This window comes from Echiichthys vipera (genome assembly GCF_963691815.1).
Source record: "Echiichthys vipera genome assembly, chromosome: 1".
NCBI classification, from domain to species: Eukaryota; Metazoa; Chordata; class Actinopteri; order Perciformes; family Trachinidae; genus Echiichthys; species Echiichthys vipera.
In genome coordinates, this window is record NC_139826.1 from 29,572,976 (window position 1) to 29,598,358 (window position 25,383).

The window sequence follows — 25,383 nt, forward strand, 5'->3', positions numbered from 1 at the left end:
TTTGTCTGTATTCTGTGCTAAGAATGAAGGTTTGGCAAGGATTTTTTCTCCATAAGATTGAAAAAGAAATTGCATCTGTGCCATGCATCTTTATCTTGCACGGGCTGCTTGTCCTACCCATCAGCAACATTGTCTTCTGTTAAAATGTGTCTTTCCCATTCTGGATAGAAAAAGATTTTCTTTTAGGCAGTGGGTACTCAAAGAGTATAAAGTGGAATAGATTATGTTCCTATTTCTCTGACAATTGATGGTGTTTTCCATGACAACAAATATTACTGACGTTGGCTACAAAATGTTGGTTTAACATTTGATGCTAGACTGACATCATAAGTGACAGAATCATTAATCATAGCTTAGATGGGATTAAGGATGACCACTTTGTTGGATGTGCATGGTTTACTAGAAGAATGAATTCATGAATTTTCTTGCATTATGCCAAATAATGATCTGTATGACATCCCTGTATAACATGCCTTTTATCTCTGAAGATGCCAACCATCCACTCTTTTCCACTTTGGTAAAAACAGTTATATTGATGCAGCCTCCAGTTCAGAACATATCATCATAAAGGACATCCAGTTGTAAATTAGTTTCCAAGTTTCCCAAGTGAGAAGAGAGAATGAGTCTTGATATTCTTTATTGGGTCCATATGTTAAATCTTTACCTGCTTCTTTTAGCCTACTGAAGATTAATATGCCATACACAAGACTTATCTCTGTGTACACATGAAAAGTGATAAAATATCTAACTCTCTGTAAGACAACAAATGAACCATTTTCACAAAATGGTGTAGTATTCCTTTCATACTCAAAACCACACCAATATTTGCCTAAATTGAGTGTATCATCAAAAGATCTTCGGACTATTAGCTCCCTGTATGCTTGTCTTAGACCGCTATAAAATATTAGAACTAAAATTGATTGACAGGAACGGAGACGAGTTACCATGTTGCCCCAAACTAAGGCATCCCTTTACTGGCTTCTAGGGTTATTTGTGAGGCTTTGAATTACTTAATGAAAGTCAGACAGTTTTTTTTTATAGAATAAAGACATTAAAGGTAACCAAGGTGCCTCCATCACAGTCAGAAGCTATACGATTGTATATTTAGATTGTTATTTTCTATTATCCCTTTTTCACAGCAGTACCATAGCAAATTATAGCACAAAATATGAATAGGTTACATTACTGAAAAAATATAATTTTACTTTTCTTTTGTAATTGAACAAGTAAAAACTGAAAAATAACACAGTATAAGGAACATTAATGATCATATAACATGAAAAATACGTAATTACCATCAAGCATTCAAACTTTTCATATGGTAACTCAACAATCCTTTTTTTCCTCTGAACCTACCAATACAAACAGAATGTATGATTATATGACAGCCTATATAATTCCTTAGATCAGAGATAAGGTGATATCTCCATTTCGGTATATATGCTGTGTCACTGAATAATTCCAAGAAAAAAAGGAAATTAAAAGCTGCAGATGCTCAAATCGATGATGGCACGCCCTCTGCAGATCAGCAAGTATCTTCCACGAGGGAATTTACCAGAAAATTCTCCACTGGTCTAAAATACAACAAACAGTATAGTGAAAGATCCTCAATATAACTGACTGGATCGATTGTTTGGGGAAAAAAACTCATATTATATTGCTGTTTATATGATGCAACGTACGATGTATGATTTCTTATCTCCTCCCATAGCCCATACACATGCAGGTTAAGCAAATTGTAAACTTAAAATTGTGTCACTGCTGTGAATGTTTTTTATTTGTTGTATTTATTGTTATTTTTTTAATGTCACCCTGCGATAGCCTAGTAACCTGCTTCTTACCCAATGTAGCTGAGATTATGGGTTAAGCCCATGATCCCCAATAGAGACCAGGAGGTATAGAAGCTGGATAAAATGGATACATTCACTCATTAACATGAGAGATCAGAAGTCAAAGCGCTTCTGTCTTATGCTTCACAATGTTTCCCTGGCCTTGACCAAGTGCTTTGACTTGCAAAAAAATAACCACAAAAACACTTACAATGCTTTAGTTGACAGGTACAAATGTTGTAGGGAAAAATGAAATACCCCTGTATTTTAATTATCTGTTATACTTTGCAGATAATTGCAGTATGTCCTTGTTATGCTAAAAACAAAACAAATTGTTAAAACAATCTGGTTGGTTTTATATTCCCTAAACATTTGGAGAATTGTTTTACCCATTTTGTGCTTTGTTTGATTGTCTAACTCAAAGCTGTAAAATAAGCTGTGATTAGTACATTGGCTACAATACAATATACTGACATTTTAATACATCTGACACTGACTAGAGATTCCTTAAACAATGTCTCCAGTATGATAGAAATTTGGTTAGGATTTTACTTAATTAGCCAATTACGTTAAAGCACAAACAATTCTCATTCCCAACAGTGTAATCCAACAGTCCTCAGATTTGTCTCCTCCCTATTGTGACTAATCATCAGCATAGAAGTTGCTCTTCATCAGCCCACCCGTCTGCTCACCCTGGCTTTTGGCACCAACTGCCATGATAATGACTGAGGTTAGTCTGAGACGATGTTTACTAGCTGACAGCAGCACCCTGCTCTCTCTGTATGCTCCAGCAAGCATTTCCATTTAGCTCACTTCTGAAGCTCCTGCCTAATTTCTCTTTGGAGACAGAAATCCTTTAAACCCCATTCTATCCTGGGGCAACATATTTACTGAGGGCTGGCTTTCCAATACCTGAGAGAGATTAACACTGCTCTCTGATTTATGAATCCATGCCACCCACCCACAGGCTTGGTCAGGGGCCCTAGCTACTCTACCCGGCTACTTCCTCTTCACACAATGGGATTTAGGTATCAGAAGGACCTTACAAACACAAACACACACTTCCTCACATACAACAGAACTGGGTTTAAGGGGAGTTTAAACTTAGAATGAATATGCATAGATCATCCCTCAAAGTTTACACAGAATTGGCAAGCGTTAAACAAGCTATCTCATACTACTGTTGGCAAGTGAAAATAAATCAAAACTAAACTTTATGATAGAAGATATTTCCTTGACAGAAACAAACTTGACAATGTATAGTCTAAGAAACTCCACACTGATTTATGACTTTGATATACAGTTAAAGCATATGCAAAGGTACTCAAGGTCTGTCAATGCACCATATAAGTATAGTCAAAAGATCTGTGACATCCATCTACTGTTTTGGCATCCCACCATTTCACTGGCATCACTGGCTGTCTGTGACTGTGGTGGTCGGATGGCTGCCAGACTGAGTGACAGCCTCGTATTTGTTTATCCTGAATAGTCAATTGCTGGGCATCTGTACTACAGAAACAACAAAGCTGCTGGCACAGAGTTCAGCGTTTCAGTGGATGTGTCTGTTACTCTTATTGAATAGAGATAATGCTTTTAAATTGTCCTAATTTTGTCAATAAAGTATACATAAAAGGCATCATGTCATGTACTTCTGTGGATAAATACACAACAATAAAAACAGACAGTTATAGTGCTGGCAACATCTTTGCAACACATGTTTTATGGTTGCAATCAAAACACATGCATGGCAGCCTAAGGATATTTAAAGATGTGTCTGTGCGGAGGGTCTCAGCAGAAGCACAACCTGTGGCACTGTACTGAATACATTGTGTAAATGCTTGTGTGTTTTTCTTAGGACTTCTTTACTTATTTTTTTTTCATTTCATAACACTGAATTAAACATCTACTGATAACAAGACTGCTATTGTCTTACTGCCCCATATAATTTTCCCAGCACAGCTATACTTAAATAGAAGTGCATGTGAAATGTACACGCTTAATTGACTGCCCGCCCCCTAATTAGCTGCTTAACAATGGCAGGTTTTTGTTGGTGTATTTTTTCACATTCCCTTCTTATCATCTGCTATTAGTGTAATTGGAGCAAGATATCTCTTTCTTTTCAGTTTGAGAAACACTGTATTCAAAGTGTTTGTCAGTTTGCATATATTACTGATCCAAGATTCACATTTCGAGAAATTGTAGTCATGTAATAATCTAGATTTGAATCTTTCTCGTATGCCTTTTGCTTCTCCACATTTGTTAATATTTTTACTACTGTAAATATTGAATCTATGCATATAGATATAATGAAGATGTCAGTTCAAGGCGGTGTACAATCATTAATGCCAATCTGTTGATTTTTAAACACTAGCAACAGTAATAGGCTATACATATCTCCAATTTGCTTCTTACTACTTCCCAGAGGTGGATAATCACTTAAACTAGCTAAATGCATCCAAAAACATACCCTCAACTTTGCTTCAGGAGGATAACATCATCGACAAAACCTCATGTCTGGATTACTGGAACATGCTTTTGGCTGTGGCACTTAAGTGAGGTCTTCTTCCCCTGCAGCTGAGTGCCTATGTGTCCTAAGTCACTGCCTACATTCCAACAACTACTGTATAAAAGCTTGTAGTAAAGAACTTGACTGATGTGTGCCCAGGAGTGAATGTACACACCTTCAACACACAGCCTATTCCAAGCCCACTCAGCAGCCTGTGCTCGGCACTTTTTATTCTCTTTTCTCTATGGCAAAGTGTTCATATCAGCAACATTTTTTAAATCCTTCTTCTTGTTACCCAAAATTAGAACATTTGTCTGACTGCAGTGAAAACAGATTGCCTATTCTTTTCTCAGGTTAAAGAAAACCTATGTCTGTATTTTGCCATCTTTTGTGCCAAGTAATGACTATATAAACAGGTAAATACAATAAGGCAGCCCACTGTGCAAACTTAAAGTTGAACGCCATAAGAATTAAGATATGTTGTTTCTAGCGGCCTCTTTGGCAGTAAGATGTAATTGCAGGTGAGCCTGTCTCTCAGAGCCTCTATCTTGTTACGTTCATGGTCACTATGTTTGCAGACTATTTATTTTTATTTTTAGCTTTTTTGTAAACTTTTCTGAAACACGTTCACCTCGCTACTTCCAATCCGTATGTTACCCTATTAAATCCATACACACCCAAACATATTCCTATTACACTTCTGCCCTTACTACAAGCCTGATATAGAAAGTTGATGTTCCTGATTTCCGATTACAAGTGAACGCAGCATTACTGTTAGTGACGATCTGGGCCGACAGACCAACTGCTGTCAGCAGTGTCACTAACATGCCGGCTTATTTACATCCAGCCTGGGAATGTCGCCACAGATATTGGAATACTCAGCAAAAAGGCAAGTATACAGTGTATAATAGGAGCCTATTGAGTAGACAATTTATGTGGAGTACCATCTTAAATGTGCCATTTGTAGTTGTAGTCAAGTCTACTTAGTCTTCTGACTAAAATGGTCAGCTCCATCATAACAACAAATTCCTGTCCTGAGTCTTATAAGAGATGAGGGATTTTGTCATGTGGCCTGTCTGAACTTATGAGTGTGAATTTGGGGCATATAACAATTGCAAGACAACAACACAATCAACACATAATTGTCCAGGGCATTTTTTGTTTGTCTTGAGCTTTGAAGGAACCTCATCATGATATCTTAGGGACCCAGGAAAAAATCTCAATCAGTCTCTTCTGACATTTATTGCGGAGCTCTCAAAAAATATATTTCAATTTAATAATATAATACATATGTGGTAGTATGGAAAAACAGCTTCATATTTTAGACTATTCATTCTTAATTTGGTACATACTGAGTCTGCAGAAGTATGTTTTGCTTTCAATGAATCAATCCTCCTGCTGTGTGAGTGCTTCAAAAAGCATCTTCATCAAATCCTACCATGCCCATTCATTGTTGCTGAACATTCCTAAGCAATTTCCTACTGGTATGAATGCAGTGGATGCTTTGCAACTTAAAGTTATAGAAGCATGTATTTTAATGAGAACAAGTGGTGTACATCTGCCATAACATGTTCAGTACCTCTAAAATTGAAGCTCAATGCTTGTCTTGTCACAAAAACTACTCCACTCTACTCTGCTAGTGCATACCTTTTCTTCACTAAATAGTGGAACTGCTATGTAAAGATGCAAAGTATCCAGTACGTCAGTTCCTGCTTCTTGTGGCACAATAATCCAGTATCTCCCATGACAGGAAGCCTGTTGGCACAAAGGTAAATATAGTAAAGAAGCTGCCATCTTTTCTGCCACAGAGAGACAATTGTGACGCCTGGGAAATATAGCACCAGGAATTTGGCATTAACAATCATACAAATATGGCACTCAGACCCATCTTGCTTGCCTGCAAGCATATTTTTGCAATATTGGGATAGAAATAAATAGCCAACCTTCTGATAAAATATGGAGAGAAAATCCTGAAAGCATTATGTTATCTAGCCCCTATGACATGCTGTGGTACGTATCCACAGTGGCGTTTTTGGACACAAGGGGTCAGCCACTCTTGATTTGAGACACCCTTTATTTAAATAAAATAGCTATATGCAAATGAGTAGCAGGCAAATCGATACCAAGTTTCTTGAAACTTACCGCCACATTACCACAATGCATTGCATGGTCTCTGTGGATACGTACCATAAGTGATAAACACCAGTGTAATTGTGATATTTTGGATAATTGTTGGCCATTTAAGAGTCAAATTTAGAGTATTTTTTTTTTATATAAATAGTTTGCAGGGTTGGGATTTGAAAGATGCTTGGATGTTTCAGGTAAAACACTGCAAAATGGAATTGAGTAGAATATACCTCAACAAGGGAGTTATCCATCATCTCCTGTCTATCAATGATTAATGGCCAAAGTGGTTCAATTTTCATGGTAGAGAACATCACAATCCTGCATCAGAGCATTTTCTCCCCTTCCTCCAAGACCCTTAACAGCTATCTCGCCCAGTCACATTGTGCTATTTCAACAAGGACCTCGTCCACTCAAGATTTCTGCCATGTGCTTACTCCACTGTTCCTGTCAGCTAGTTTTGTTCCTAAGTATAAATAGTGCAACCAACCATTTTGGTGAACCGTGTTCCTGTTAACATTACTCATCTTCAAATAGATACAGTTCAACTAGTGCTTGACTACCTGCCCAGACCCCTGAAGCAGAGAAAGGGATGGAAATACTTGAGAGAAAAATTGAAAGTGCAAAAAGAAAAAGTCATTCTGAAGTGAATGCAATTTTGTACAAAAATTACAAAGATTCTAAATCTTTGAACCAACTGTTCAAGCCTGAGACCCATCATGAAGCATTTTTGCAAATCTTAAAACACATATCTAAAGACTAAAAAACACAGGTGACATTAAATTCAATTGAATCTCTTTTTCTTTTATGTGTTTCCTTGGGGCACATGGCAAAGATGGACTGTAGGTGCATTGAGAGTTCATGCTACCCTGTAGACCGGAAAATAAGGAGAAAAAAATAGATTACAAACAGAAAAAAAATAAAAAATCATGATAATAGCAATTTTAACATGATTTTTGTATATGTCTAAACGAAGTGAGGTGTAGAGATGCAGTGTGCTGACTTACCTCTGATTTACCTTAAATGTGATTTAATTATGAATGAGTAGGAGGATTATTTTCCCCAGTAGATAAAACACATCACAATACTTGTTTGCTGTAATCTCCATAGTTACATATACATACAATAATTGCTGACACTGGTTTTTCCAGCTTCCTAGAGTTTATCATGTAAGATATTTAATAGTCTCCTATGGCATGCACAATAAATAGATTGTAAATGCGTTGGATCACCACACCACTTCATATGAAACATTATCAAATTATATTACATTGTAGCTATTCATGACCCAAGGGGGCTTTGATATTTTTATCTGACTACAAAATGTTCTCCATATTTATATTTGACATTTGTTATTTCAGTTTGACATAAATAAAACAAAGTGTTTATAAACTGCTCCGTTAAGTGAGGAATGTCAGAGGTTGTGTGACTATAACAATCTGCGGAAATATGTTTTCTTATTTAAATATTTAGGGCTTTATTCTTGGCATGTGTTATTTTTTTATTTTGTAATTTTACTGTACATACTTTGTTTGGTTGGATAATGAGATCATGCAAAAATCACAAGACAATCAGCATCATGTGAAGAGCTGGAGGACAATTGAGGGGGGAGCAGGGATTGACGACGACACAGAGAAATTTTCAACGCTGGCAGCAACCTTGTAAAATGCTTTGTAAATTGTAGTGTGGATCAATAAGACAGTGAATAACTAAACAAACCAGAGTAGTGAATACAGAAACTGATAATACTTGAATATGTCATATATTGCTGTGGCAGTGATGAGTAGTGCAACTGTGAGGTTATTTTGAGAAGTGCTTGGAGATGGGTGAATGGATTTGATTAATTACATAATTGTTTATATATTTTCTTTATTTTTATTTTGCTTTAACCCTTGTACCATTGGCATGCTTTGTTATGTCACTCAACCACTCCTTGCCTGCTCTTTCCCGTGGTAGACTTTACCCATAACTCTTAAAATATCAAGCAAATCCTCTCTTGCATTTCTGTTGGATCCATTAAAGTTAAATTTCTATGCTCTCCTACATTCACATGCATACTACGATTTAGTAGCTTTTTCCCTCTGGGGCTATTTCTAGCTCAGGCCCAGTTATTAGTATAATCCAAGTAGGCTGTTTACGACTAAAAACAGCTACATTAGGGTTCATTTGGATACCTGCATTCTAGCAAATATTTCTACAAAAACGCGTTACAGGGTAAACAAGTACAGCAACAGGACAGCACTGTCTGCATGCTTTTACCACCCACTTCAATCACAATTTATTTCTTCCAGTTCCATCCTGTCCCCTTTTTCCACCTGCACAGAGACCATTCCTGGGATTACAGCCTGGCACACAACTCTGAAAGTTGTTTTTTGTAAACATGTTGTTGGCTGGTAATTTATATGAACTAGATTAATTCCAAGTTCCATATATTGCACAGCTTTATTGCTTGTTTTTATATACAGTTGCTACTTCATACCAGTGTCAAAAAACAACACTTGTATAGCTTTTGAAACACAAATCCGGCCTATTGCCCATTTCCTAACGTTTTAACATTTTTTTGGGATAGTTTCAAAGGGTTTTTAAAATAAAGTTCTCCTCCCCTTCATTTATATTTTCAATAATGGTGATCTATCCTTAGACACACAGTACACAGAGTCTATGTTTACATTGATACAATTAGAATGTAAAATGCCACCACATGGCTTAAAAGTCAATTGAATTAGAGGGCATTAGTCAAACTTTCAGTGTGAATAGCATAAATAGGCAGAGGGTCAATAAACAGCCTTCTAAAACAAATGTGTCATTCACCAAATTACTTAAATGAATTGAAATTTAAGAACTGAACACACTATTTAGGATGTTATACTCTATAGTTTAAAAGTAAGGAACTTATTTACTTGGACTTGTATATGTTCAGATTTAAAAGAAAATATTTTCATAATTTTAAATTCAGTATCTACAAGCTGAGCCTGCCGCATATGTTGCCATGAAAATAATGATAGTATTTTTTAGGCTGGAGCGCATATATCCAAGAAAACTGTCTATAATACATAAATAAAATGCATTAAAAAATGGTCAAACAACACTTTCCTATAACGATTAAAACAGCTCAAACATTCTGGAGAAAGCAAATTATCAGATGGCAGTCATGCTTAAAATGTCCACCACCGTAATGGCTTTGAGTTTATTACTGTCCTTACTTTTACGATCACTGGTGAACATCACTGTCCAACGTCTTCAGCACCTGGATTACCATTTTTACAGATATTATATTAGTATTTAATTTCTACTAGTTACTGTGCAAAACTAACCCACTCACCAGAAAAAAAATAATATCGGCATTGTACGCTTCGGAAAACTAGAAATGTTGAGGTAGTTACTTTCATCTATTTTTCCTTCTTTTCTTTTTGGTTGGCTTGTCTAAAATGTATTTGTTTACATTTACAAGCTTTGCAGTGTAAACAGCGGAACATTTTTGGCTCACTTGTACTGTATGTAAGGATGTAAAAGTTTTGTTTTAGGGATATATTCAGAAGTGAAACTCAGGTAAATGTAGCCCAGTTGACATCACATCGTAACCTTTCCCCTGGTTTTGTTGGTTACACGTCTCCTAGGACAATTCAGAAATGATTTGGCAATTTTGTTGTTGTTTAAAAGGCTGATTTATTATTTTTTGTTTGTTTTGATCCTATTTGACCTGTAGAACTCTCAGGTCATCACGCAGTGGGCTCTAGGCTGTTTTATAATCCAGATTTGAAGCTTGAGGGTTGCTTCAAGACGCGAAGAACAATCTTTTTCATTACATCACTTCCATCAGAACACATTCAAACAACACATTCAAATTTCATCTCAAAGTCTTTCTATTCAATTCGCCTTTCTGTGTTGTGTATTTGCATATGCATGATTGTGCAAGTGATCTTTCGTCTTAATGCCCTGTGTTTCTTACTTGCAATGTTTTTTAAAATCCTTCATATAGCACTTTAGTCAATAATGGTTATTTTAAATGTTTTATAAATAAACATGACTTCCCTATCTCAGCCACTCTGCTCTGTTTATTCTGGGCACTCTCCTGTCATGTATTATTTTAGCTTCTTTGTAGTCTAGGGACTCTCATCCATGCACAGCCAGGCTGACAGACCTCAACAGCCCAGTAATCAATTCTAACATTTGTTTTCAGCAATGTAACTGATGATAGAATTATGTTTCATCCAAAATATGCAATTATTGGGTGAAAATGTGACTTGGTTGTTTATGTCATGGATTATGAGTAATTTCTGCATAAACAGGAATAACTTCACTCTAGTTGCAGAGGGACATCTGGCAGTCCTAAAAGAAATCCAGCATATAACTTTTTCTTTGTTCATTACCGTTTATTTGATTTGTCTTTTTAATAGTGTGACTAAATAAAGATAGAAGCTTCAATTTCAAGTCGATATTTTTGTGTATGTACAAGTAAATTATAATAAGGCAAGAATATTGAAAAATCTCCTGGGGTCTGTAACTTGAAAGCATTTTACAGCTAAATTGATCCCACACCTATCTTGCAAATAACTATATCTTTTTTGTGTTATTCTAAAAAATGATTGCAAGTAAAGACACTCACAACTCACTTACTGTTAGTGGACCAACAACTGCTATGCAACGTTTTGAACGGTCTCGCCATGTACTACAGTGGGAGTGGAAGTGCGGTAGGTGTGGTGATGCCAATCCAGTGGCGCACAGCAATCTTAGTGCCTAAAATGACTACATCTTGTGCGGTACACCTGGTCAGAGCAGGTCAACAACTCAGCCCAGTGCAGTTCACTGCATTTGTGTTCCATACTACTTTGGTCACTCTATTTCATAAAGGCATACACATATAAACCTCGATGAAATAACACAAACTATTGTATTAATGTTTTGCTCATTTAAACTTTCATTCCTCTTTTTAAACTAATGTGATTACACAGAAAACAGTTTTATTCCTAAATGACATTAATGTCAGCCAGATAGGGGGAAACAAATTGTGAGTTACTGGTATAGCTCTGTAATCCACAAACCGTTAGTAGCCCATACTGACTGCCTTTGATTCAGTGACTGTCCGTACAGCCGCCTGAAGGCAGCAACTATCAGTTTAATTTGCTGTCTAATTAGAGTGATGGTGCACTGTCAAGCAACAATCAAGCAAAACCTATACGCTGGTTACTTTTTGTACAAACACCAGACTCTTGAAAATAGCCACAGACACATCTGTGATCATTTGCACATCGGAGGTGTCGATTTTGGCATGTATATGTTAAATTGGTATTTGTTAGGATTCAGAATTACTACTTCTAACATTATATTAATCTGGATCTGATGACCCTTTTTTTTTGTTTTTTCTTTTTCTATTGACAGTTACAATGTTTTAACTTGGTTTGCTAAACACAAAAACAGCAAGAGACAAGAACAAAAGAAAAAAATACAAAAAAAAAGGAAAAATACAATAAAAAAACACATATCACCATATGGAAATAAGTACATTCAAATTACATAAATCTCCATGCAAGTTCAGAAGGGTGCACCACGTCCAAGACAAGTTGCTTTAAGTCAATAAATCCCTTGGCAATGTCATAAAGGGTGTAAGTCAGTTTCTCCAGAAGGAGTACTCTCAATACATCATGCCACTTTTTCTATTTATTCATCTTTTTATTGATCTCATTCTCGTGTTATGTCGGCTATTTTTTCTCACTGAGTTGACAATTTAAGGCAAATACAAAAATGTTGATTCGACATAATGGCTTAATTTGTGAAAAAGGGCAATGTTGAGCAGCAGCTTAATCAATCAACGTAAAACCATTTACTGTTATCAGTCGTTATCAAACAAGGACCAAGCACTAAAAAACATAAATCTCAAAATGACAAAAGATGATTTATGCCAGATTTGAGTTAATTCATTTTTGCAGTCCCTAGGCAGGTATCATCATTCATTTGCATGCAAGACCATTACATTGTCACTATCACACTAACAAGCAAACATCAAAATATAAATAACAGGAAATTCATCCTGTACAACAATTCATTAAAATGATAACCTAAATTACTTTCAAATTAATATGCATGTGACTGGTTGCTTAGCATAAAAAATGTTTCGCCCCATGGGACAAATAATTGAAGTGTAAATTAAAGACTTTAAATTGTCCTGTATTTTACATGATGTACGATGCTATATACTGTGTCATTTGTCTCATTTTTGCTCTGTATTGTATGAATTTTTTCAAATTTAACATGGTTTATGGATAATGTAATACAGAAATACTTCAAATCAATTCCTCCTTCTCTTCAGTAACTATGGACAACGAATGTTAAGACACTCTTATCAGTGCTGCATGTGCTCTTGCTTGTATGTGCTGTTTTGGGAATTGTGCGTAAAAATTAAGAGCTTTTGTAAAAATGCTCTTGGAAAGCACTCTTAACCTTTGGAATCAATCATTTGGAAACAGGGCACTTCTCAGAAAACACATTTCCTCACATAGTACATGCTGATACATTGCTGTCACATTTCCTCGCTAAAAAGATAATGTTGAATGAAACTGCTGTGCCTCCCATTAACATCCATCTGTTAGTGATATTTCCCCTACTGATATGTTAAATTGATTGTTTTCTTGATTTGCTTACAAACTTATTTTTTTTCATTATGGTAAAGTTTTAGGGATATATTCTAGTCATAAAGAAATATAAAACAACTCTTGGTACTCAGCTCCATTATATAAAAAATACTGTTAGACATCAGACTTTCACAACTCCCACACTGTGTATGTTTCCTTAGTTTAGATAAAAGCCACAACCTACGCTTGGGTCTAACCACTTTCCTGTATTACATGAAGTATATTTAGTATGTTGTTGGTGTTTGTTCAATGTAAAACAGATAGGAGGGTTAAGACCCAAAGGTTATTTTGTCAATTTTACTCTCATTCACTTTATCAGATTAAACTGTGACACATGCAGTCTGTTATGAAAACCACAGGGGACTGTTTGGCAAGTCAGTGTTTTAGTTTATGATTTAATCAGGTATGCTTTGCAGTCGCTGTACAGAAAATGAAATTTGCCATGCGTTTGACTCAATTTGTCCCATGCACACATTGATATAGCTTAATACAGTCTTCATTAGCATCACTTACGGAATGTAGCTCCATTTGTATAAAGAGTGTTATGTCTAAAAAGCTAAATATTTATAACAGAATAGAAATCCTGTTCAGATGCACCAAAATGCTGACTATGTAGGTATCATAACATCAATTATCTTAATTATCAGGACTTCATACTGATCACTCTCATCTGAAGGCAATTTTGAACTCATCTCTAATATGAATAACACTGCTGCTTGCAACCCAGGAAGAAAGACAGATGAGAATTGCAGACTATACTCATTTATTAAATCTTTTAAATTTTGAATTTCTTTAAGAGGGTATTTTGAACAGTCTTAATGTGTTTGAAAAAAGGAAAATAAAATGTGTTAGAAGATACTTTACACCTCAACTTAGAACACAATAGTGTCAAAAATCTTCCAGGTACGTTTTGCCTTTGTCAACAGACTGAGTCATACCGCACAGTTGGGGGGCTTTTTTAAGTCTGACAGAGACTTACAGTACTTAGAACTAGTTAACCTGGGACCACTGAGTTCACATATTTGAGAGCACTACCACCAGCAGGTAACATATCGCTCATATACCAGACATAAAATCATTATTCTGTCAAGCAGCAGGTCAATGATCAAATACCACTGTTGTCACTGTTAATAGTTTGCTGACAGGCAAATAACACAAACAAAACAGAATGCTATTGCCAGGACAAAAGTGATGCCTTATGTTAGAAACAGAGGCAATGTTTCCAATCATGCTACATGCATGAGGGCTTGTGAAGTATGGTGTTTTTCTTAGATTTACTTTGAATTATGCGACTTGCAGTTTAATTTTGTTGATGCATCTTCAGTGGACCAACCAAGACTTTCTCTAACCTTCTGTATCTCTCGGTACCCAATAAATGTATAGGTAAACATATCTAGATGGATTCTGCATTCATAGAGCATATTCAGAGAAGAAATTTAGATCATGTGTGCATCTCATGTTTCATGAATATTTTATGTAGGGGAAATCAGATGTCACCTTGTTGAATCATGTGAAGATGCAACATGACAATAGTGTGACCTTTGGCAAGTTTTTTAAAAATCTGTTCACTGTGTTGTTGTTTTTTTGTTTTGTTTTTGTTCACTAACATATGATTCCACAAGTACAATATACAATATATATATATATACTGTTAGTAATTTAAGCCTTATATTGCTCTTATTTGACAGTTGTAGTGGCTCTTATACATTTGTTCATGCAATGTTTCACTCATCACATTTACAGTGTACCTCGTTTCTGACATGTGTAGCTAATTTGTATATGTCAATTAAACATATTTCATTAATTTGTCTGACATGCCATGAAATACAGTGTGCACATCAAGGGTACTTTTTCTATTTTTTTGATTAATTGCAGCTTCCATATATTGTAACATTATTATTTCTTGGCTTCAATCACCTGTCTGTACTCTTGAAAATGCACTGAAATTATGAACTATCTCCTGAAAATGATGTTTACATGCAATTTCTTTTGGCTGATTCCAACGGGAATTAATTCCATTTTGTAACCTAATAATGATTATGTTGATTATATTGATTATATCTTTGTATATACATCTATGTTCAATGTCAATTTAAAACCCTTATATTAATAGTTCATTATAATAATAATTAATATAATAATACTATTGAATAGTACCTGCAAAACATTAATTGGGAATTGTTTCATTAATTTCTCAATTTATCTAACTGGAACATAAAGAATTAATTGGGTTTTATTGTTAGTTTTTGAGATTGCCCTTCTAAGACAGCATGGCTTCTTCATTGCAAGCTGTCTTGATCCTTGTCAAAACCTGGCACCTATATTACGTACAAGACACCAGAGTTTCGGGTGTGTTATGATAGTTATTGCTCTTTCAGTCCTGAAATCGATAGCTGGAATTTGGATATTGTGCCCATACAGAGTACTGATCTCATACAGGTGTTTAATTAAAAAGCTATATGCCTCACTCATCACAGATAAATGAGGCAGGCTACTTATTATTGCCCAGGCTTTTAAAATGAACCAAATTTAAGATGAATTTTTACTTGCAGCAATGCTTGTCAGTTAGCTCTATTACAACTGCACGTGGTTGGGCCACGTGCAGCTTCACTCATTTGTGAAGACAGTGAGTCAGAAGGCCTACACAGAGTACATCTGCCAACTGTGAGTACATCTGTTAAGTTAGAGTCTGTATGAAATTATACGCACACAGAGTTTACTCACAGCACTTGTATTTATGTGGTGCTGGCTGCTTCATCCTCAGCAGGCAAGCTGGCATCGACCTTGGGGCGATGTGCTTGATCTTCGCGCACGCTTCACCTCTTAATGATAAAATGAGAAAACTGGGTCGTAGATGTACAATCCCACCAGAAATAGTGGGAAGTTAACATCTTCAGCTGAGCACCAAGACTTCCAACTGGGAAATCATCTCTAAATAAATCAAATGAGTTTCACAAATAGGTGAGGAGCCTATGGGAGGCCCAGGTTTGCTCCTGGGAGGAATGAACAAGTCTGGATGATTAACTGAGAAATGAATGACCTGCTCATGTATCCACTAGAAACCTATTTGAGGAATTCAAATGACTAAATTAAATGATATCTGGTACTTCTTTACAGAGACTGATGTTGTTTTTCATGACTATTCATCGTCTCTGCTCAAAGAATTTGAGTCATTCCCCAAAGCAAAACTTTAAAACAACATTAATTTGCTTTAACCCGCACTTCAAGATACAGTGTGTTCAGTTTTCGCTGTATTCCATACAATGAGCAGAAAATTGAACAAGTCATATTGTATTTGAAAGAAAAATGCACCCAGTGTCCATTTAGTGAGCATTTTGCAGCTGTCTAAAATGCCTACAATGGTGCTTTAAAGTTTGTAAAAGAAAGAATCAGAGAGACAGAGAGAAATCTAAAGAAACCCACCATACCTATTAGGAGGAATAGAAGTCTGCCATGAGATATATTACAACTCACCAGAGTTGGGATCAGAGTTGCCATCAGCTTCAGTCCTCTTATCAGGGGAGGCCTGCTCGTAGAAGTCGTCCTGCGCCTGCACCAGAGGGAGAGGTTGTGTGAGGAGGGAGCCACTGCCTACAGGCTCGTGGTCCCCCAGACCGCTGTCACTGCAGCTCTCCTGAGAGCCATCCGGCAGGTGAAACGTGACGCGCCGCTGCGACTAGAACCAAGAGCACAAGACAGAGCCTCTGATGTTAGTGCTCTGCTCTGCCCCCTCAAAAATTTATCCTTTTCACACTATTGTTTTACACTGAGTTGAGCAGGCTCATGCATGCTTCTTGACACACTGATCGGTACTGCAGTGTGAAATAAGCAGCCTTAAGAGATTGTCTGAATGATGTAAAATTAATTTACAAGTAGGGAAGGCACTGATGAATAGAAGGGCTCATTTCCAGTTCCAGAAGACTGAGATTGATTATAGGATAAAAAAGTATATTTTGACTGGGCCGCATTATTGATGGGAAGGGGAGCTAATACATGGTAAATACAGTCACGTTTCACTGCACAATGACAACCAATAACAGCAAGCAAATTAAACAGCATGCACTCTTACAAAAATTCAGCAAGGTGAAAAGTGCAAAATTTGTGAGCCTTTCATAAATACATAGTGTAATTAATGTCAGGCGTAATAAATCAAGGCCATGAAATTTCTAGATATTGGCGACAGCATATTATCATGTTTGTGAGGCCTGATGCAGGGACATTTAAAGCCTGATTATTTAGTTTGTGTTGTCAGTTTGACTGCATACTGGCAAAGTCAAAGTGGCCTGCAGAGTTAACAGAAATCGCCCCCAGGGTGTCCTTATTCCCATATTCTGAACTCTCAATGACGAAAGGAATTTCTTAACCCACAAGTGTTCTTGGGACAAGTCATATAGCCCTTTTGTCCGAGATATGCAAACACACACACACACACACACACATACACACACACACACACACACACACACAAACACACACACGCACACACACACACACACACACCATCCTTAAAGCCATCCTGATTGAATTTCCAATTGTTAATTCCAAGTGTCTTTCCCCCTTGCTCTAATGACATTTTCCTCAGGCTTTTTCATAAGCCCAGACACAAGCCTGCAGCTAACCTTTCGTGAGCACAGAGAGGTCCCTGCCACATCCTTCGTGATGACAGACAGAGACGGGTTTTACAGTAATTATTGGCAAAAGCAAAGGTCACCCAATCCGCAATCTAATGCAAATGACCTCATTATATATTTTAGAACTGCTCCAAAAATGCAACATTCAATTAACCAAAAAAAGGGACTAAAGAAAATGGAGTAGTGAGGGAGGTGGGGGTTGGGGACCTAGGAGACTGTTTTGAAGAGGTGTGGTAGGGGCAGGGGGATTTAGATGCATGGTGTTTAATTTTCATGATGGATGGGTGGATGGAGACAGACGGACAGACATATTGATAAATAAATGGATAGATAGATAGATAGATAGATAGATAGATAGATAGATAGATAGATAGATAGATAGATAGATAGATAGATAGATCTACAACAGCTGTCAGCTATAACAACCTTGAAGTAAGATGTCAACCCTCTATTGCCCAGTGATGTTTCAATGTCACTGATAATACTCAGCTACTCAGCCGCCAAGAGAAAGGAATACATTGAAATGACAATAAAGAATATTCTATGAAATTCAAGGCTCCATACTTACGTGTTTATTGTACTGACAGCATCAAGTTGTGTACTTAACTTCTTGAGCCCTTTTCAATTTGTTTTCTTTGTTATATTAAAGTAAAACTGAGATAAGTTATAATCAACAGTTGAAATAGGATTTATAGATAAATATTGTACCTATCTGTCTTATTTGATAGTTGGATAGGACAGCTTTGAAAGTTACCCAATATGTGACATTTTGTGGATTATCAGAAATAATATCCAAAATCCAGTATACAGTATATTGCCAAAATTCAAAATCAGGAAATGAACAATGATTCCCATTTGCAGGGGACAGCTAAAGTATACTAATTAGGCAATACATCAGTTTTACATAAAGTGAGGCATGTTACTGTATGTGTCTGAAGTTTCAAAATATCTTATTGAGAAAATGAACCCAGGGAAACATGGATGAGGCAAGCCTTAAAGGGTTTAGTTGTTTAGTGTATCTGTAGATAATTCACAGTCACTACATATGTTTTTCTTCTTGCTGATGCCAAAGACGTTGGCCTTAGGCAAGGTAGCCATTTACTGTATTTGTTGGCTAACCTGAAAGTGTCAAGCTAGCAGTACTGATACTGGCAGCTTTTCTCCCTCCTCTTCCCATAGTTAATGAGGCAACTGTATATTTTTACATGTAATTATTCAAAGTGTATATCTTGTATATTAACAAACCTGGATAAATGCATTGATTAATTAAGGAAATGTGCTCAAACTGTAGCTGGTCAAAAATATTATAAACATGGTGTTAATCCATTAAACGGAATAAAGTATAGGATTGGGAGTGCATGTGTAATTCACTAGAGCTTTTATAAAGGTTTTCTAAAAAGGCTCAGGATCAGTACATAACATTATCAAGAGTACACGAGAAGAGGTTCTTGAGGCCAAGGGAAAAGAGCATCACTTTAATTCTCAATTAATCATAATATATGACGTGGCAAATGTGAGATTACAAAATGGTCTTCTGATAAACATGACAAGTAAAGGGAACAATTGGCGCAATAATAACTGTATTTTTGTAATTTCCTTTGATTTTGACTTCTAGCAGAAAACAAAATTGACTTATTATTGATTGGGTTAATGGTTTCAATGTGTGCTGTCAAACACTGCTGGACTGGTGGGACTTTAAAATGAAATCTTGCTCAGCGCCCTGTCAGATTTTATTCCAGGGTCTATTCGAAGTGAACAGAATAGGTTTAATGTAAAAATATACAGTATGCATGCAAGGAAAAATGGTAAAATGATTTAGACTCCTGTGATAAAACTAACCTGAATTGTTCCAGGCTAAATGATTTATAATTCACCATTTATAATTTCACAACATAACTAAATAAAAAGGTCCAGTTTTAAATGACATGCTCTGTCTTCATCCCAGTGTGTTGTGAGTGTTTTCTGTTTGTGTTTGCACATGTGTATCTGAGGGTTTAAGCATGTTTGTAGATATTTATATTTCTCTGTCGCTGACAGTCACTTGTCGTAACATTAGCATAACACCGGCTTAAACTATCCCTGCTGCCAGTTTACAAGATATTATGGCTTATCGCGCCTGCTAACCCTTATTATCCGCTTGTGTTTATAATTTGCCTGACCAAACACACTCACTTTAACAAACACAAAGCAAATAGCAGCACTTTGCCACTGGGATGTTTAAATTCCAGCAAGCCTGCAAATGATCAAGCATGTAGTGTCCATTTCATCATAGGGAGTATACAATATCAAGCAAAACATAAATGGCAAATGTCTTTATTATCTCTATTAGTTGGTGGAAAGGCAAATTGTAGCTGTACTATAAATTAATACAATTTTCATTAGTTATACTAATCTAAATTGTGTAACAAATACCCGATTCAAATGTATAGAGTGCTGAGTTTTAAAACAAATACTTAACCCTCAAAATAATTACCTGTATATCAAGTGTTATATGTAATTCTTGATGAAAAATAATGTTATTTTTGCATGCCAACAACAAAATGAACAAATAATCTAAACAATAGATGAAATTGAACATGGCCCCATCACATAAATAATATATGGCAAAAGTAACAGTAAGTGGTTAGTCACCAATAAAATTATAGAAAAAGTGCCTGTTTATTGAGTGTTTTGACTTTATTCCACAATGATCTGTGCAGCGCTTCATGTCAACACATCTATTGAAAATTGGTTACATATACAGAATCTGTGCAGTAAAGACTCAATCCCACAGAACACAAAACTGATACAACTTTGATTTTATGTGACAAAAAACAAATAGGGATAGGGCTTATGACTCAGAGCTCCTCCTGAGTGTGGCCATACGGAGCACAGTCTGCAAGTCAAAAACAACTTCTGTATTGCATTGTTTGCCGCATGAACTCAATACAACACTAAATTTCTATCAGGCAGACATTTAATGAGAAGAAGCACACACTGAGCAGAGGAGCATGCACACAGGCACACACAGGAAAAATAATGCAACCCCCTCACCCCCACAAATAATCTTATCTAACAGCAGTCTGACACCTGCGGTGAGAGAACACTTCCCACGAGTCCGTTCTCACAATCAGACCACTGAGGGAGATCAGTCAACCAGGAAAACAAAACTCATAACAATATCTCTTTCTCTCTTCCCTCCTCTCTCTATCTCTCTCCCTTTCTTTCTCTTTTTTTTCTTTTGCACTCTCTCTTTCTATCATTTTCCAATAGAGTCCAAAGGTGCTATGCCATCTGCTGGTCACCTTGGAAAATACATTTTTTTTTCAATAAAAAGCCATAAATGTGATTGCCTTTTTTGTTCCACTGGTCATGCCGATTGATTTTTTCTTTCTTTGTCTTCCCCCCTCTGTCTGACACCTTTGCACTGCCGTTGCAGTACTTGAACAATTGCTGAAAGAACAAAAGGGTAAAGCTGAGTCTTATTTGATGCTATTAACCCTTAAATACAAAAATATATGTCCTTTTCTTGATCTTTTATCATGTTTTTAAGAAAGTACATTTCAGTGTCACACTCTATTCCCCTGCAGTGTTCATCCACGGCCCTGACAAGCTGTGACATTCCATAAACATTAAATCAGGTACAACATTAGCAGATGATAGACATTGCCTCCTGTCAAAAAAACATTTGGATTTCCCTTGGGAAAAAAAGCATCACACTCTCAGTCAGGCAGGGCCCTATTTTCATGACATAAACACAGTCAAAAACAAGGTTTTCAAACTGCTTAAAAAGATGAAAGACGAAGAGATAAATAGAGTTCCAAAACTTGTTTCTGTAAGCAACACTCAAATAAAAAGTGACAAATGAATCACAATCTCCTCCTTCCTTGATTCTGACTCTAATATTGACGTAGTTTGCTCCTGCTGCCTCTCCAGAGTCTAAGTCTGCTGCCTTCTGCTTTTCATCATTAAATCATAGCGATGCAGTTCTGAGGAACATCTGCATTCTGCCACGGCCACAATGGAGCACAATCAGTCACTCTCTAGCTCTCTGGTTTATCACAAAAACACACACACTAATACACAGTGACAAACACAGAGATGCATACAATCTACACACACAAAGACAAACACAAAGATACATAAATCTAAGTCAAATCTGACCCATTTCCCAAATTGCAAGCTTGGAACAGTGGACTAGTGTGAGTGTGTGTGTGTGTATGTGTGTGTGTGTGTGTGTGTGTGTGTGTGTGTGTGTGTGTGTGTGTGTGTGTGTGTGTGTGTGTGTGTGTGTGTGTGTGTGTGTGCGTGTGCGTGTGTGTGTGTGTGTGCGTCTGTGTATCTGTGTAGTTAACAGCAGTGTGCCTTGTGGTAGTCCTTTTTACAACACTTGCTTAGCATGTGATTATCAACACAGTCCATCATTTTGACTCTTTCTGGGCTAAATTATGTTGTGCAGATTTATAGATTCAGTATACAGCTTGTGTGTTTATTTATTTATCCTCCAACCATTTATTGTCAACCAACATAGCATAGTGGACACATAGACATTTATTCCCATAAAAAACATGTGTAGTACTGTACAGTATATTTATCATCAGAACGACTCAGTTTGCTCACCTGTCATCTTCCACATATGACAGGAAGTGACACGTGCTGTGACAGTTTTCCTCTCACTAATGTCCTCAAAATCCAATTTGTTTTCTTTTCATCTGCCTACATCTCACTAATTAACTCCATCTCATTCTACTTTCATACGTGAGCATAAACATCCCTACCCACTGCTTTCTGCTTGTTAAATAGAGGGCAAAGAGGGGGCAAAAAAAATGCCTTGAGTAGCAACTGTACACTGTTAAAAACAAAACAAACAATGCAACAGAAAAAGACGAACTTGTGTATCTGCTAACAGCACACCCAACCACACTGTGGGTGTCTCAGATGACTCATGTTGTCACGTTGTTTTTATAAAAGAAGAATAGAGGCTTAACTTGGGATTGAATGCTTTTAAATTGTTTCCTGTGGCCATTGCCGAAAATACCAACCATTTATAGTATCAAAAACAGGGTTGATTAAAATCTTACAGATTATAACTTCAAAGTTACAAAATTGTTAAACAATGTGTTCTAAGCTAACTAACTAGGTTGCTGGAATTTAAACATGTTACAAGGTTAAATGCTGCAATCAAAAAGTATACACCTAGTGGATTTAAACTACTGTATCTAGTGCAAATCCACTTTCTACTTCATTAGCTACAAAGCTTAAGGAAGAAACCATCTAGCATTATCTCTGTTGACTACCAGAATAGCTCTTTACATATCTGAAGTTAGGCTTAAACAGCAGCTAACAGGCACAGTGATGGTTGAGCTAAGCTAGTCTGACACTGCAGGCTGCCTACAGCTGGAAACATAAAATTCATATATTTCCTTAGATATGCAAGTCTAACTCTTATATACAGTATTTATATCAAACTAACCTACAGATGTGCAAATATTTTCAGCTCCCTATGGCCAGTTTACTTTAATGGCGGGCATGTAAGATCTTAGATGTTATATTTTAGTCTATGAAAACAAAAGCTAAAATCGCTAAACCAAACAGAATTTCCCTGAAAAGACTTCTTCAGAGGAATGGAATTACATTTATAATTTATGTCATGTAATGCCGCCTGGAGCTACATCTGGATATCTGAAGCTCATCTACTGCTTTTCCTCCCCACCCTGCAGTGACCTCTTACCTTCTCTGATGGACCCCCCCCCCCCCCCCCCCCCGCCCATTGTAACTTGGTGTGCTGTTAAATAACCTGAGTAGTTCAACCAGATTCCCTTTTTGCCTTTAGCAGAGCTGAAGAAACCTTTGCAACTGGCACAGAGCATTAGCTACAAATTTAACCACTACTGACTCACTCATCGGTTCTACCCTTTGCCGACATCCACAGCCATAAAATGAGACACAGAAATGCTTCTCTATGTGTGTCTCCTGCATCAGGATGAAGGATTTGACACTCAGAGACAGTTAACTACAGAGCAGGGCAGGCGAGGCCCTGAGCACTGAATGGGGATGCTTGATGTGTTTATGAGTTACAGTCCATGTGATCTTGGTGCTGCACTCAGCTGTAGACAGTGTACACTGAAGTCACAGTTCTGTGGAACTATGGAGGGTGTTGGCTTTTTATTTACTCACTAAAAATGCTTGTGAAATACCCCTTTACGTCATGTCACTATTAAAAAGTATGTGACATATAATACATTACTGCTGCATTAAAAGCTTCACATTTATATTTACTCACCTGAAACCAAAGCATAATCACAGTGTTCTCTTTGATTTAATATAACCTACAACCGCTATTAGCTGTCATTAAATCCTTTTTGTGATTCCATTACACCAAACAGGTACAGAAGCACACATTTGTTGAGATTGATCCCTGTTTATCCTGTGGAAATAATGGCTATTTACACAGCCATGATTATTCAGCTTTGAGAGATCAAATGTAAATCTATGCAGCAGGGAGGTGTGGTTTAATTTGGCAACTGCCGATCTACATGTCTTGATTTTATATATATATATATATATATATATATATATATATATATATATATATATAATTCACTGAAAAATACAAGGATTGTGTAAGTGCTTTTGTTTGTTTTTCCAGAACAGCAAACAAACTGATTTTTTTTGTTGACATTATTATTGATAACAGCTGGATAACGTAGTTCTTATACCCTGTGAACAGTATCAATTCAGCATGTCCTGTCTGAATATAGTCACCCAAATGTAATCAGTCGATTGAATGGTTGTTATCTGTTGTGTATCACTACCATAGATGAGGCGGTTTGGCCCTATTCTAAGTCCTAGTTGACTCACTGGGACCTTATCATCTATTAGAAACCTGGACCACCCATATGCATCAATACTGGACATTCATAGCAACAGGTCGACCGCTACGCTGTAAGATCATGTGGACTATGGTAGGGAGTAGCAAAAAGAAGAGTTTCTCCCGGGTGACTGGTGCTTGTGTACTGTGTGAAACCCAAAGTCAATGTTAACTTTCTTATAAATCGCATAGGCTACGTGACTCTCTTTCTTCAACGCTCTAACCTAATGCACCTTTCTTAATGTTCTTAACTAATGTGACTAATGTAGTATTTTGACCCAAACCCGGATCTTTTCCTAAACCTTTACCAAGTGACGTTTGTTTTGTCTGAATTCACAAAAGGACACCAGGACCGTTTAAAAGTGATTCCAAGACATCCCGACCAAGCTGATGTCCAATATTACCATGTGAATAGATTATAATGGTCTTCTAAACCTAATAGTAAGTGTAGCAGGCCCCTTCTAACTCGTATCTACAAGGCTGATAACCAATGATTACGGCTCTCCGAAGGAAAGATAACATAAATTTGGTGATAAAATATGGATATAATGTGAATATATTTAGTAAAGTATAGTTTTTATGTATAATTTTCACCAAATACAGTATTACACCTCTGTTTTTGAGGGGCTTGACAGAACAATGATCTGTAGAAGTAACTTAAATTACTTTATCCAATACCATTAATTATTTGCATTCAATAAATACATACCAGCATAAAACATGTATTCATTGTTTGTTCCTGCATTGTCAAATAGTGTAGACACAAAGCAAAGTTAGCGGTGAATCAGCTCAGCCAAAATTTGACCAATCAATT

The 25,383-nt window shown here is 36.6% G+C and overlaps 1 protein-coding gene across 1 annotated transcript in view; it reads right to left on the bottom strand.

The window, feature by feature from the left end:
- Positions 1–25,383, bottom strand: part of pcdh9 (protocadherin 9) — a gene marked incomplete at both ends in the record, with an annotated part of 197,682 nt that overhangs the window by 45,870 nt on the left and 126,429 nt on the right. The window contains one exon of the mRNA XM_083940113.1: positions 16,563–16,764. Coding sequence (XP_083796239.1) covers positions 16,563–16,764 — 202 coding nt within the window. The remainder of the gene's footprint in view (positions 1–16,562; positions 16,765–25,383) is intronic.